Source organism: Strix aluco, chromosome 5 (assembly GCF_031877795.1).
Source record: "Strix aluco isolate bStrAlu1 chromosome 5, bStrAlu1.hap1, whole genome shotgun sequence".
In the NCBI taxonomy this organism is placed as follows: domain Eukaryota; kingdom Metazoa; phylum Chordata; class Aves; order Strigiformes; family Strigidae; genus Strix; species Strix aluco.
The window spans coordinates 78,978,688-78,992,792 of NC_133935.1; the positions used below are offsets into that span (position 1 = coordinate 78,978,688).

Here is a 14,105-nt window from a genome sequence, read left to right on the forward strand (position 1 = left end):
AGCCTTTGCAGATAACTAGCTCAGCCCTGAAACATGAGATTTTATTGTACCACTGACTTAGCGAAGACTGGTTAGTGTTACAAGGATATTGAGACAAAGCTAGCAAGGAGGTCTCCACAGGCTCACAAACTCCAAGGTCAAAAGAGACCAGCCAAAATGTTTGAGTGTTTTGGTAACTTCTTTTCACATCAACTCAACTAAGTTACACTTCTGCTTACAGATCTCATTTTAAAGACAAAATGACTTCATGCCAACCCCATCCCTAACATATATTCCAACATTTAATTGTCCTCAGTACCAGAAAACTGCATCCTATTTCAAGATTACGTTTATCTACATTCAACAAGCTGAACTTGGTTATTTAATCTTGATATTGCTTTGCCATCAATGTTCAAAGTCACTTAGCTGGGTAAAAGTTTATATTTGGCTATGCTGTTCTCTCTGTCTTTTCTCTCATATCTTGAAAACATTAAGCTACTTTTGCTTCTCACAAGAAAGTTTGTTCTTCAACTGCTGGATTTCTTTGGCAGCTTTTTTACAATTCTCTCCACATTTTCCAGATACTTCTTGAATTAGTAGAGTTAGGACTCCTCTTGGGAGCTAGATGTAATGGAGGAGGACTACTTCACTTTTTATACAGTATCTCCTTTCTACTCTTCCCTTTTACTATGACACTTCACTGAGAGCTAAAGGTAAAACAAATATCTGAAAGGACACTGGACTCTTTCTCCAAATAATAACTTAGGTGCAGTATTAGACAATCCAGAGCTGTCTTCACAGTCCATTGGAAAAAAATACTTCGATCCAGGAAATAATTCAGAATACTTACACCTAAGATCATCCTCTGAAACACCATCAGAGGAGTTTGTCCTTCTGCATTATCTGCAGAAATAATGTAAGTTGATTGGACACCAAGACTAAAATGACCTTTTGGGGCACACTCACGTCTCCTATTAGTGCACTTTTCATTCTTTGTTACTTGTGTTTCACTATATTTATGGGCACCTATATTGCGTCAGATGTCTAAGATATATTAAGATACAACTATCCTGGGATGCTAATAATGGCTTCAACCTGAGATGCTATGGTGATATGGTATGGATACCTATGATATGGTACATATGAGAATCTACCTACAAGAGCAATAAATTGGGTGTTTATTTTAGCAGAAACTAACAGAAACTTGAAAGGGAGTCAGATCCAAACAGCCCTGCCTTTCATGGGCAACTGAATATGTGGGAGAGCCAGCAAAGCTCTTCTTGCACTGATATCCCCATGGGGCTGGTCTGTCTGCATTTATCAACAAGGAAGTTTTCTGTGAGTTGCCATATCCATGAAACTAATCCCTACTGTGATTACTATGCCAGTAACTCATGAAACAGATTGGTTTTTAGTTGCTTGGGTATGAATGATAGCATGAACTAAGGAGATTTAACATTAGAATTGAAAAACAGAAATACCTTATAAAGAAACAGAGCATATAACCATACATCTCATTATAGATGATGTACATCCATCTGTCTATCTATGCATCTATCTATCTCTGTGTAGTTTATAGCTTCGTTACATTTAAGTCACAATCTTCACATTTCAAACTTGTCATATACTTACCCTTTTTGAAGAGATTTCCAAAGAAAGAATAGGAACTGGTACCTAGAAAATAGGAAATATTTACTTGCTTAGAAAAAAAAAAACTTTCTTCCTATGACAATAAATAAGGTAAAATAGTGGTGATGTTTTGTTGATGTTGATTATATTCAGATTTGCTAGATATTTTGACTTTCTTTTACTTCTGATGCTACAAAAAGATGTGAGGAAATTGTGTCTTTCAGAAGTACTGCTTTAGAAGAGTTTATTTAAAAACAACCAACCAACACTTAATTCAGGATTATCGAAGCCACAGGAACACTACAATTTCCCTGTCAAACATGACATTAGCTCTTGCCACCACTGAATCCCTTTTGTCGTACTTGAGAGTGATAAGTGAAGTGTTCTTTATAACAAAACATTCATTGAAGATAAGATAAAAATAGCAGAAATTCCTTCTTTTACCACTGTCCTCTCTGCCCTCTGTTCAGATTTCCTAGAGCAATGACAAAACATAGTCCCTAACAGGTCTATTGAAAACCAGCTTTATCAAGAGGGCAATTTCTGTGATTTCCTCCCCAAGCAACAAGTCAATAGTTACACTGCCTAAATTCAGGTACCAGATTTAAATATCTAAATCTGGATGTTAGATTTTCCCTATGGTTGCAAGTAGGTTAGCCTTCTACTTTATGTGGTTAGCATGAATGATGTGAATACTCACTAATGTCATTATATTAACTTTGCCACATACCAAATACCGAGCTTTAGCCATGGGTTATTCTTAAACAGAATGGAGTTTTGCCTCACTACCACTCAGGTTTACCCACTGTACAGACAGATTAAATGATTCACTTTTTCTGAGGATTGGGCTTTTTTTATCTGGACCTCATTTAAGCTTCTAAGATTGTAGTAGGCACATTTTTGTGCGTGTAGTTATACTCTTTTAAATACCTAATTGGACATGAGAGAAAATTAAATAAAATGCAGTAAGTTTCTAACTGAAAGTCACACTACAATCTCCAAGCACGTAAACAGAAAGACATTAGTTCTGGTTTGCTGCAACATGCTTCAGTACTTGGACTATAACTCCACCTAAGAAAAGCTTAAGTTGAAAATGAAGAGTTCCTGTCATAAAATAACTAGATCATTAGAAAATTTCTTGCACACAACTATTATATATTTGACTATCCTCAGATTTTTTAGACATTTTAATTCTGCAGAAAATTCAAGACTTGATATATGTTTCATATACAGCACAGTTCACCTTCAATACTTGCAGCTCTTCAAGAATCACTTCTTCCATTGATTCTGTCTCTTGGTTGTAAATGGTAATGACTTTCAGCACAATTCCATTATCTGGGAATAAATTTAAAAAGAAAAAAGCAAAACAAAACTAAGGGTTATAATTGGTGGAAACATTTATATGGCCTTCAAGTACATTAAATGACTTCTTCAAACTGATAATGGATAGAAATTTATAAATATGTACAGGTAGTTGAGTATTGTTGTTATTGATGAGGATTCTTACTCTTAGAAAATAAACACATATGACAATCTGTCCCTGGCAAATAAGAGTCAGCTGAGACATCCCTGAGCTATATGATTAATTGACTTGTATTTTTCAAACTCTGGGTCATAACCCCTTAGTGAGCTGCAAAAGTATCAGAGAAGGTAATCATATTTCAGAAAAAGCAATGAGAGTAGGCAGGAGTTGAGCCCATCAAGGCAAGGGAGTGTAAAGTAGCTTTAATTATAGGGTCTGAGTGTTTACACTACTTAGGATACTACTAACTATCCTTAATTGCTGGCAGCAGCTTCATTCCTCCAAGCAAGAGTAGAAAAACCTTCAGGGGTTCATTGTCCGAAGTTCTTGCCCTCCTCTAGGGAAATACTGAACTGCTGTTGAGCTGAAGGTGTTAATCAAAGGAAGATGAACCAAAAAAAGCTGCACATTCAAAATTTCTAAGGCACATTGGAGTTTAGATTTATCAGCCTCTCTGTCATTACAACTCTTGCAGGAAATTAAAACATGCAAATAGCATCTGGTCCTCCACCACTTCAGCTTTGTCATGCTGACTATTATTAGAATAGTCTTGCTTTCCTTAATCTGAAAATCTGTCATCAACAATGGCAAATATCACTTCCTTTCTTCTGTTACTTTCAGTCACCTTTGATTTACAGGGGAAATATTAAGCAGACAAGCACTGGGAAAAATGTTCAGAAAAAGATCAAAGGGGCAAACATAAAGAGGAACCATTAAACTGGGGTCATACTCCACTTCTCAAAGAGAATATGTAATCAAAGGCATCCATTTTGTGACAGAACAGTAAAAAGATATTGCATTCTGAACTCTGATTTTCATAGGTAAGTCCCTCTTCAAATCATGCTGACAGACATGTGAAAGTTAACCCTGATGTTCAGACTTTGCCTTTGATGGACCTTTCTGACCTGCACTGCTACCCTAAGGAAACTTCTGCTTGCCTGTAAGACCCTGTTTACTTATTTTACACAGCAGGTGTTGGACTCGGATAAAAAAAGATTAACCCTTTCTAACATTATATTGCCAAGAAAAGCAGTGAGTTTTTTGGTGGAAGCTTTGCCAGAGCAGAGATTGCAGGGTTCATTTTAGATTTTCTAAAGCCCAAATTCCTATGCTGGAATTTCTTGTCACCTGAGATTAGACATCTTGAGAAGACTAAGCAGCTGTTGGGTGCCAGCCTCGCACAGCTCTAAAGTACACACTCAATTCCCCTTGGATTTAACTTTGCTGAACAGAGGACTTGTGTACAAGAGTATTTGATACAATATCTCAGTCACAAGTGCAAGTGGAAACTATGAAAAATCTAGACACCATTATAAAATCTGCTGTGCAGATGTAAGTGACACATGGCACAACGTTTATAGGCCACACTAAGTCCAATACTGAGACAATACCCAGGCCATTTAAAAGCTTAGAAAAGAGCACTAATATAAATAAGTCTTTGCTATTCTACAAAAATGTTTCTTTTGAATGTTCTCAACACTGAAATGTTCTTATCAGAGGAATTTCATTAGTAAAAAATAATTCACTGCAGCTGCTTTCCTAAACAAAATGGCCAAAATGATTTGTGATACAATTCCTGTTGTTACATTGATAAAACGTGAATGTATGACTCCTTGGATTTTGTCCAGATAGATTAGATGTAACTAAAGTCTTGTCTAGTTCCAGGCTCTCTTATTTTCTTAAGTTTTCTTATTTTTCAAATACCATTAGAATGTGGTTTTTTCTGCAGTTCCTTAGAGTTAGGGCAGGTCTATGATATGTTTTACCTTAATCATGTTTGTTTGGTAAATGTTTTAAAATGCTCTTTAAACAAGCTCTCTGTATCTTATGAAAATGGCACAAAAGAAAGACAAGAAAACTTGGCAGAAAACTTCTAACAGTTTTATTTTTAAGAAACTTGGGTATTTCCTCCTTCCTTCCTTGAACTGTGTTGTAACCCAAAGCTGGAAGCCAGTAGTTTCTTTCTAACAGTATCAGCTAGACTTGTGGTATCAAGAATTGTGGAAAGTAAACCAGGAATAAAGTCAGTAACTTGAACTTGTATTTTTGAAAATCATACCACCTTTGTTTCTCTGAGGTCTCTAGCTTTCAGCTCAGAACTATGCTCAGATACATGATTGTGTTCTGAAGTTTTAAAAATCAGGCCAGCTGTTCAGGAATTTAATTTAAGGTTATTTTTAGGAGAGAAAGAAAAAAAATGGAATCCTATACTTAAGTTTCTCTTCCTAGTATTTAAATGTTTCCCTACCATAATTTTTCTATATGATGTTATCAGCACAGTGAAGCACATGTCTAGAATGACTAACCTCCTCTGTAAGGTGAAGATTGGCACAGTCATGCAAAGAATGATCATTAAAAAGGAATGTTGTATCGATTTTTTATTTTTGGACTATACACAGTTTCATTCATTCTTGAGGTAAAAAAACCCTATTAAATCGTCTTCCTTGATTTCTGTTATTTACCTGTGCCAATGAACAAGACATCATATTGCCCATCTTCAGCTTCCACTCTGTCCACTGCTATTTGTTTAAGATTGTACTTTCCATCTGTTTTAACTAGTATTGGTCTCTTATGAACAGGCTTGATGGGCTGATACATCAGTGGATGACTCCTGGCAAAATGGACAGCATCATCAGGATAGTCTTTAGTGGTAGTGTAAAGACCGCCATTCACCTTGCTGGCACACTGCAAAAACACGAAACACAGATTATCCTGATAGTTTGACAAATAAATTGTCAGAGACAGGTCTTATTTTCAGGGATAATGACAAGTCTATAGAAAATCTGGCATAAAAACAAGCACAGAAGACCACAGTAGGAACTGGGACAGTGAACCCTATGCATGTGTGGATTATTAATCATGAGAAACCAAGAAAGAGAGCCTTGACATTGTCATGTTCAGAAAGAGGGAGCTCCTGGCATACTAAGAGCAGAATAAATAGTGACAGATTTTGAAAAAAAAAAAAACCCATAGTGCTTATGTCTTCCCCAAATTCATATTGAAGATGTAACCAAAATGGCCACTGACATAGTTAGGAGAAGGGGTTTCCTATTCCAGTAGAGACACAGCCATGTAAAGTCAGCAGAATATTAATGCTTGAAATCAATCCCTAGTCTTATTACTTTTGATTGCAAAATGTATTAACATAAGAAACTGAGCACACTTTAAAATTATGCCAGCAGCAACACTAATTCCTGATCTCAGGCATTCTAACAGTATTACATTTGATTCTAATTCCTAACTCACAATGACAGTATTATGTATCACAGTCTAGCTTGAAATACCAATGTTTGCATCGATCAATCTACTGTTTTGCAAAGCAAATAGACTTTATGTCAGTGATTGATTAAAAGAGGCTTACTCCTTTGGTCAAATGTGCAATTAGGGATAATTTAATGCGTTAAACAGAGAAGTTAATTTTAGGATGCTTTGTGAAGGATATAGTGTTCCCTAACTGAACATAGATTCTACATTTCCAATTTGCTTCATGATGTCTAATTGAAACCATTTATGATCAAGCTGGAAATGTCTCGGCAGCCATTTACTTTCTCCAAATATTCATAAGATAGTGTGGTTTTAAGAAGCATTTCAAGCAAAGCCACAGTAGCAGCCTTTCCCTATTTAAATTGGATTTTTCAATCAATAAAATGAAATAAAATACTCTTTATGTTTTGTGGAAACAGTAATTTTAAACTTGTGGTCAGCTGTAATTGACAATAACAAACTCCTGCACTTGTCAAGTGGGGCAATGTTTGTTTCCACTTGTTGGGCTTAGCTACAGGAAAGTATTTGTTCAGTGTTGACTTTAAAGTAATTGTCTAATCAACCTAGTGATGGAATTTCACTGGCTGTTTGCAATAAAGAGACTGAGCTGGAGCATGAAGACAGGCTAAGCCTCTGCTTTCTATGCACTGCACAGCATATCAAGTGAATAGGCATTGCCAGGTTTCTTTTACAAAGTTCTAGTCCTGCAGAGATTTAATAAAAATAATCCTTCACAGGCTTATCATTTTTAATTAAATAAAATCAAGTAGTCTAAAAAGGAAACAGTAGATGCAGCCATCTCTGAAGTCTATCAACACCATTTTTGAGGTAACTGATGTCATTCCCAGAAGCATCACAGTCTAAATGCACTAAAAGAATCAGCAAAACAAGAGCAGAGATTATGCAGAAGCAGTGCTTCAAGCAGACTGTAGAGAGCAGCGGATTGCAGAGTCTGTCAGAACCTGTGTGAGTCTTAGTGGTTTTCTGTTTATTTAGCTTTCAGCTCTACTCTCATTACTTATAGACTCCATCTTTACCATTCAATAGCTAAGATCAAAGAGTGCTGACTGTAAGAGATGCTTAATAGTAGGCTACTTCTGGCCTCTTGTCACTCTGTAATGGAAAGGTCTTGTCACTCCTGTAATGGAACGGTGTTGGGATTCAGTTTACCAATATGCTGACCTTTTCTTTGCAACATGAAACCTAACACTGTGGGCTACAGCCTGAGACATGCTTTCTCTTCATGCTACTGGAAAAGCGTTGAAAAGACCTCTAAACTGTGCCCTAAATAAACAGTCAAAAATTAATTGATTAATCCTATGTTAGCTGGTAGAGCCAGCTACTTCAGCCTCTGATGTGCTCTGCAACTTACAGAGACAAACATGACTAAATTGATTAACACCCAGGAAAGGCCCAGTTCCTCAACAAACTTGTTCCATGACTTTGCGGATATCATTTGCACTCTTCTTTTATACCTGTTTCAGCTCCTATGCCTTGCCTGTTGGGGAGGTTACAATCCAGTCTGACCAAAATGTGGCCATTCAGAGCCAAGGCAGAGAAGCATCGAAGGTGAGTTAAACAGGGCAGCCTTTCTGTAAATCATTGTCAACTTTGCTGAAGTGCTGGCTCAGTGTTCTCTCCTTCTTGCCAGAAAACCACTATTTAATCTACAGTGCTAGGAGATATCAATGTAATGACTGTAGTCATTAATACTGAATTCATGCCTGTGTTTCATGTTAGTCCAAATAACAGATGTGAGGTGTTCTACTGCCTGGAAATGAAAAAATGAATACAACTTAAAGAACTTGGACCATGCATGGTACTGTCTTATTATTTGGTAAAACTGCAAAAACTCTAAATTTGCTATACAAAATGTCAAGCAGGAAACCAATAATTCCTTTGAATTCAACCATTTTGCTCAAAATGTGATAATTTCTTTATCTGATTTTCTATCTTGAATCTATACCAATGACTTGGATATACATCAAACAAACCAAAAAAACCATTTGGTATTGATGTCAGCACTGCTACGGTGGTAGCTTATTGGCCAAGATGGTCAAATCATATTCATAATGTTTAAATTCTAGATAATCTCTTTTTTGGAGCATCCACTCCTGCATTTTGACTTATGTCCCTAGCCCCAAGAGAAGCAGAGGAAAACATTAATTTAAAATGAGAGAGGACCAGAATTCAGAATCTTACTACAGGGAGAAAGGCTGTACTGGCATGGACTAGATAAGCTAATAGGCCTTTTCACCTCTCATTCCTGTGATCCAGTGATAAATGAATTGTATGCAATGTTTATTTCTGCAAATGATTGCTCTTAGTATAAAAGAGAATATTGATTCAGTTAGCAAAGGAAAAACAACACTGAAAGTAATGCTCCAGCAACTGTTTATTCCATCGTTAAGCTCAAGAGAGAGAGTCCCTAGCCTGTGAGAAGATAAAGAGGTGAAGTGTGAAAACTGTGGGGGGTTTTATACAAACAGCTATTAGAAATGTCTTTGCATCTCACGGAGTCAAAAATCTGCACAATGCTGACATGATAAGGGGCAGACCTTCAGCGAGTGTAAATAAAAGCAGCTTTGCAACAGATGACAGCTGCCATGGGTGGGTTAGTTCTATTTCCAGAAGGTACAGGGCAAAGAAGAAATCCTGGATGTGATGCTTCTCTGGGTTGGCCTGGCATTGCCTGCTGTGGGGCTCCTCCTGACTTGCAGCAGGAAGGGGAAGGTGAGGGAGGCCCTGGCTGTGCCCCTTCTGCAAGATGCTGATGAACCCCCTCAATGCAAAGGGCACCCTCAAGCTGCGCTGGCAGGCGGTGAAAGTGGGACAGATCTCACCCTCCAGGCTGGAATGTCCTCCCCCCTCCCCTAGCTGAAATGTGAAAGTCCCAGGCTAAGATACTACAGGGATACAAACTTCAGAGACACCTGAAGAGAGAGTGAAACAGGAAAAGGGTTTGAGATGAAGATTATTTGTGATGCCTTTGAGAAATCAACACAGAAATAGGAATTCATTGCAGAAATTAGTTACCTGTCTCTAAGTAATGAGCTTGTGATTTCCTCCAGAATTTCTATTTACCAAATGAAAAATCTAAGTGCTAGGCAGGAACAACTGTCTACATGACAACACCAGTATAGTCGCAGAGTATGCTACAATAGCTTCCAGATTAATTGTATTTTCAAAATATGTCTTGTTTCTTTTCTTCACTTAATGTCCATTGGAGGAAAAAAAAAAAAAAAAAAAAAAAAAAAGAGGTTTGTGAAGAAACTTGTGTTAAAAATAGCAAAAAAGCATGAGTGATTTTGCTCAGTTTGGTTCTTTGCAACATTGTTTCAATATTTCTATATTCTTTGTAAAGGGTACAGAACAAGAATGTTAATAAGCTCAGGAACCTGATTTGAAGGTAATAAAATCTTACTCTGTGGTGTCTGCAAGCAAGCCAGTGAATAGTGAGGATGCTAGACCATTGCTGTTAGAAAAAAACAGCCTTGAGAGAAGGACCTCAAGTGATGGAGAATTTACTCCTAAACTACAAACCTGTTTATTCTGATTAATTACTTTTGTTAAAAATCAGTGTCTCATTTCTAACTTGTGTTCTGATCTGAGCTACAGAAATTTGATCCTTTTTGAAAAAGAGATGTAAAAAAGGAACCAGAACCACCTGATCTTGAAATAGTGGATCATCTCATGATTTTTCTTCCTTTAACACTTTTAAAATGCCTTCAGTGGGCAATAGAAGAAAAGTGAATTGCCTGGTATAGGCTTGCTTTTTCCAGTAATAAGCTTATTTACATTGGAAAACATTGCATCTTAAATACTTTTTTAAATGTAAATATAGGGACATGTTTTTAGTTCATCTTGGCTTTATTTTCTCAAGTCAAGTCAGTAGGGACAATCTGTTCTCCAGAAAGTTCCATCAGAAAAAAACCTCATAGATCACTCAATGCACTTTAAAAAATTTGATTTTTCATTTATTCTTTGGTAATTAGATTGAAGTTATCAAGGTTCAGCTGAAAATAAGATATGTCAGCAGCCAAATTTAGAAGAACAGGTATTCTAGGTTCAATAGAAAGTGAGGTTCCTTCCCAGGTAATGCACTTACTGCTTCTGAACGCAGCATCTGACCCACCTTCTAGCCCTATTACTGCTTGGGGTCCTAACTTTGGGACCTTAGGACCTTAACACAAGGTTGTTAAATGCAAGTCCCAACAGGATTTTGAAAAATGTTATATAATTAATTCCACTATTTTCTTTTGGGAAATGTATGGTTCTAGTACTTGATTAAACTTATTGTTAAGCCATTCCACACTGTTCCAGAAATGTTAGAGTATGTATATATTCAAATAAATATATACTGGCCTGTAAAGTCAGGAAGATTTGTACATTAGCAGCACTCTGCTTTTTCTTCTCAAATTCATGTACATAGCAAAGCAATGGAAAATAGATTGCACTTACTGAACCAGGTCTAGGATAAGGTACTTTTCCTTCGTATAGAGCCCAGTGGTATTCAGGTCCTTCTTTATGAGCATATGGTCCATTGAAAGCTGCTCGGACACTTGCCATGTGGTAAACACATATAGCATATCCTCTAAATATATTGCTATGAAGTAAAATTCAAATACATTGTTAAAGTAATATGTTACATTATGTATATATAATACTGGTATTATTGTGCAATTAAAAATAAGTCACATTTCAACAGTATTGAGGGAGAAAAAAATACTTATTTTTTCCTATATGCTTTTCTTACAACTGCTGTGTCCAATGTTCATTACAAAGTCTTTAATGTATTTATTTTTATAACATTTCTCTGAGGACGCTCCCTGTTGTTATTCCAAAATTTAAAGATGGTGAACACTGAACTCAGGTCTTATATGTCTTTGATTAGTGACTTAAACAGCTAACCATTTTTCTTCTCTTTTTTCTTTTATTACTTTGGAAAGGTGAGAATCATCCAATGCTGACTGAAATGAACAGGACTCTTTGTATATTGAGTGGGAATGTTGGTTGTGATTAGTTAGATCATCAAGATCACTCTATGTAGACCAATCCACATAACAGTATCTTTTTTACTTCTAAATTTTATTCATAGAACAGAATGGTTTGGGTTGAAAGGGACCTTAAAGGTCATCTAGTTCCAGCCCCCCTGCCATGGGCAGGGACACCTTCCACTAGACCAGGTTGCTCAAAGCCCCGTCCAACCTGGCCGTGAACACTGCCAGGGAGGGGGCAGCCACAGCTTCTCTGGGCAACCTGTTCCATTGTCTCACCACCCTTCCTTATATCTAATCTAAATCTACCCTCTTTCAGTTTAAAACTGTTACCCCTCGTCCTATCACTATACTCCCTGATAGAGTACCTCCCCATCTTTCACTTAGTTCTGGAGAAGCAGTTCATTATTTTTTAAGGAAGCATCAGTGCTTTCTACAATAAAATTATCTCTGAAGACTCTAGAAGGTGATCCAGATAATTTTAATTAGGTGCCCACCTTTCTCTACTGGCATAGGGAGCTAGTAGAAAATGCTAGGTTCCTGTATCCCTAGAGAACCAGATCTGCCTTGCTTTATTCCAAAAAAATAAATCAGGAGAGTGAAATAGTGGCAAAAGAACAGTCACTCTTCTCTACCAGTTACATCCTAAAGTAACAATTGGATGTCCAAGGAACAGGTACTGTGTTCTTGCACCTGACCGAGGTGCAGTGGAAAAGGAGGCCACCAGCAACATCACATCTGGTGTTTTAGGCTTCACTGAGAAGTTAGTAGGAATTTAAGCTGCTATCTACTTAAACTTGAGTTACAGTGGAGCTCTTAAAGGAAGAGAGGTGGCTCTGATAGGCTTCTCTTATAAGCATGCAGGAGTGCACATACTTTGACACTAGGAAGTTTTCAAGCAGAGAAACATTTAATTAATTATGATCCAGATATATTGGATCACTGAATGAGACTTCAAGCCCTTGAGTGTGTAGAGCAGTTTTTACATTAACAAGGAAGCCCACTGTGAATAGAACAGGGATTAAACTGTTTACTATATATTTGTTAAGGGATATTTATCATGCAGCTTCTATCTCTTCAATAGGCTGTTCAAACATTCCTCTATTGCTGCTATTATTTCTTCCAGTTGTTTACCTTGTGGTGTTGAAGAGGCCAAATATCACTGGATTTTTGTTATCACGAGTTTGCAGCAAAAACACATCCTCTGTAAAATTTAAAAGCAATGTTATTGGTAGAAAACTACTTTTCTCAGTCCCAAAAGAGAATCTTCATTGTTTGTTAGAAGTGTAATCTTATTTTACTCATACATGCTATTTAATTTTATGCAGATTTTAAAAGCAATCTTGAAAAACAATGAAATAAGTAAAGGCATAATTGATGATAGTCAACTCCATATGTATAGAACTTCATATACACTGGAAACAAAAAACTAAACCACTCCCTGTTAATGAATACAAGTACAATATTTGACAGTAAGATGTGTTATCATGAAAGTATATGTTTTATATGATGTTTTTAAGTTTGTTGCAGTCTAGGATATTTACCTAATTCATCAAAATGCGTATCAATTCCATTTCTCCCAGGCACTGAGCAAATGAGCCTGGTTTTGAGGAAAGTGCTCCATTTATTCACGAGCATTCGTTGGCCTCCCATATCATTCTGCATAGAAGGAAACAAATGCTAATGGTAATTTGAATGAGTAAGTCTAGAAGCACAAACATCTCAGCTGAATTAGACTCTCATTGTATCTTTTAATGTCAAAAGCATGCATTTCCAAGCCACATGTCTATTAATAGTATTATTTGTCTGAAGTCAGTTTTCAAGCAGGATTGCACTGATTAAGTCCAGGTCTCATTAAGAGCTGTGGGTTTATAAGAATTTTTTATTTCATACATGCATACATGGATAGTTTTAACTATCGAGCTGTTGCAAATCTTTGCTATTTCTCATTTTTGTTAACTGGATGTACTGAATATGTTAGCAAAGTTTAGCTTTGCTTTAGGAGCTCAATGCAAGGTTACATCAACACATTTGGAAACTGAAGCCCTGAATTAGGTTATAGAGCCTGGTACAGCTGTGGCAAGTCTCAGGCAAGCGTCTACATGGTGTTCTAACAGTTTCTCAACAACTTTAAATAATTCCTGCTTTGCTATGTGTAGTTCATCTTTTTCTTGCTATTGCAACTGTCGGACTGTCAAGAAAAGGGGGCATTTACTACTGCTTAGTAATCAGATTCTGTAACCTTTGGGTAGTATCCTCAAAGCTATGGTCTCATATTCAGGTAGACTGTGTAACTGACTGTTGCAGGCTCTGTATTAGGCTTGCAAAACTCCTCTCATAACTTAATTCTGAACTACTGAAATGAACCGATTTCCTCAAAAAAATAGAAATATACAGAGAAGGTTCTTCTGTGTTACAAAACCTGTTACAGCTCAGATAAAAACGTAAAAGCTGGGGAAAAAAAGCCAGTTCTTGAATCACTAGCTAGCAATTTTTTGTATTCATTAAATCAAATCTGAATTATAGCATACAGCTGTGAAGCTAATGCCCAGATGATAAAGGATGTGAAGTTTTAGATAAGTGGAAGAGAAAGGTCTGTGGGATTTTGGTTTAACTCATGGCTAGAGATAAGACATTCAGGTGGATATATTTCAGTCTAGAGCAAACTATTAAAATAATCTATTCAAACATCTACCAGAACGCAGGCCAAAGAA

The 14,105-nt window shown here is 36.7% G+C and overlaps 1 protein-coding gene across 1 annotated transcript in view; it reads right to left on the reverse strand.

Moving 5' to 3' along the window:
* Positions 1-14,105, reverse strand: part of SEMA3E (semaphorin 3E) — a 152,342-nt gene that overhangs the window by 16,666 nt on the left and 121,571 nt on the right. Inside the window, exons 8-13 of the mRNA XM_074825498.1 lie at positions 12,936-13,050; positions 12,526-12,595; positions 10,856-11,000; positions 5,593-5,815; positions 2,852-2,943; positions 1,612-1,653 (exon numbers count right to left, since the gene is read on the reverse strand). Coding sequence (XP_074681599.1) covers positions 1,612-1,653; positions 2,852-2,943; positions 5,593-5,815; positions 10,856-11,000; positions 12,526-12,595; positions 12,936-13,050 — 687 coding nt within the window. The remainder of the gene's footprint in view (positions 1-1,611; positions 1,654-2,851; positions 2,944-5,592; positions 5,816-10,855; positions 11,001-12,525; positions 12,596-12,935; positions 13,051-14,105) is intronic.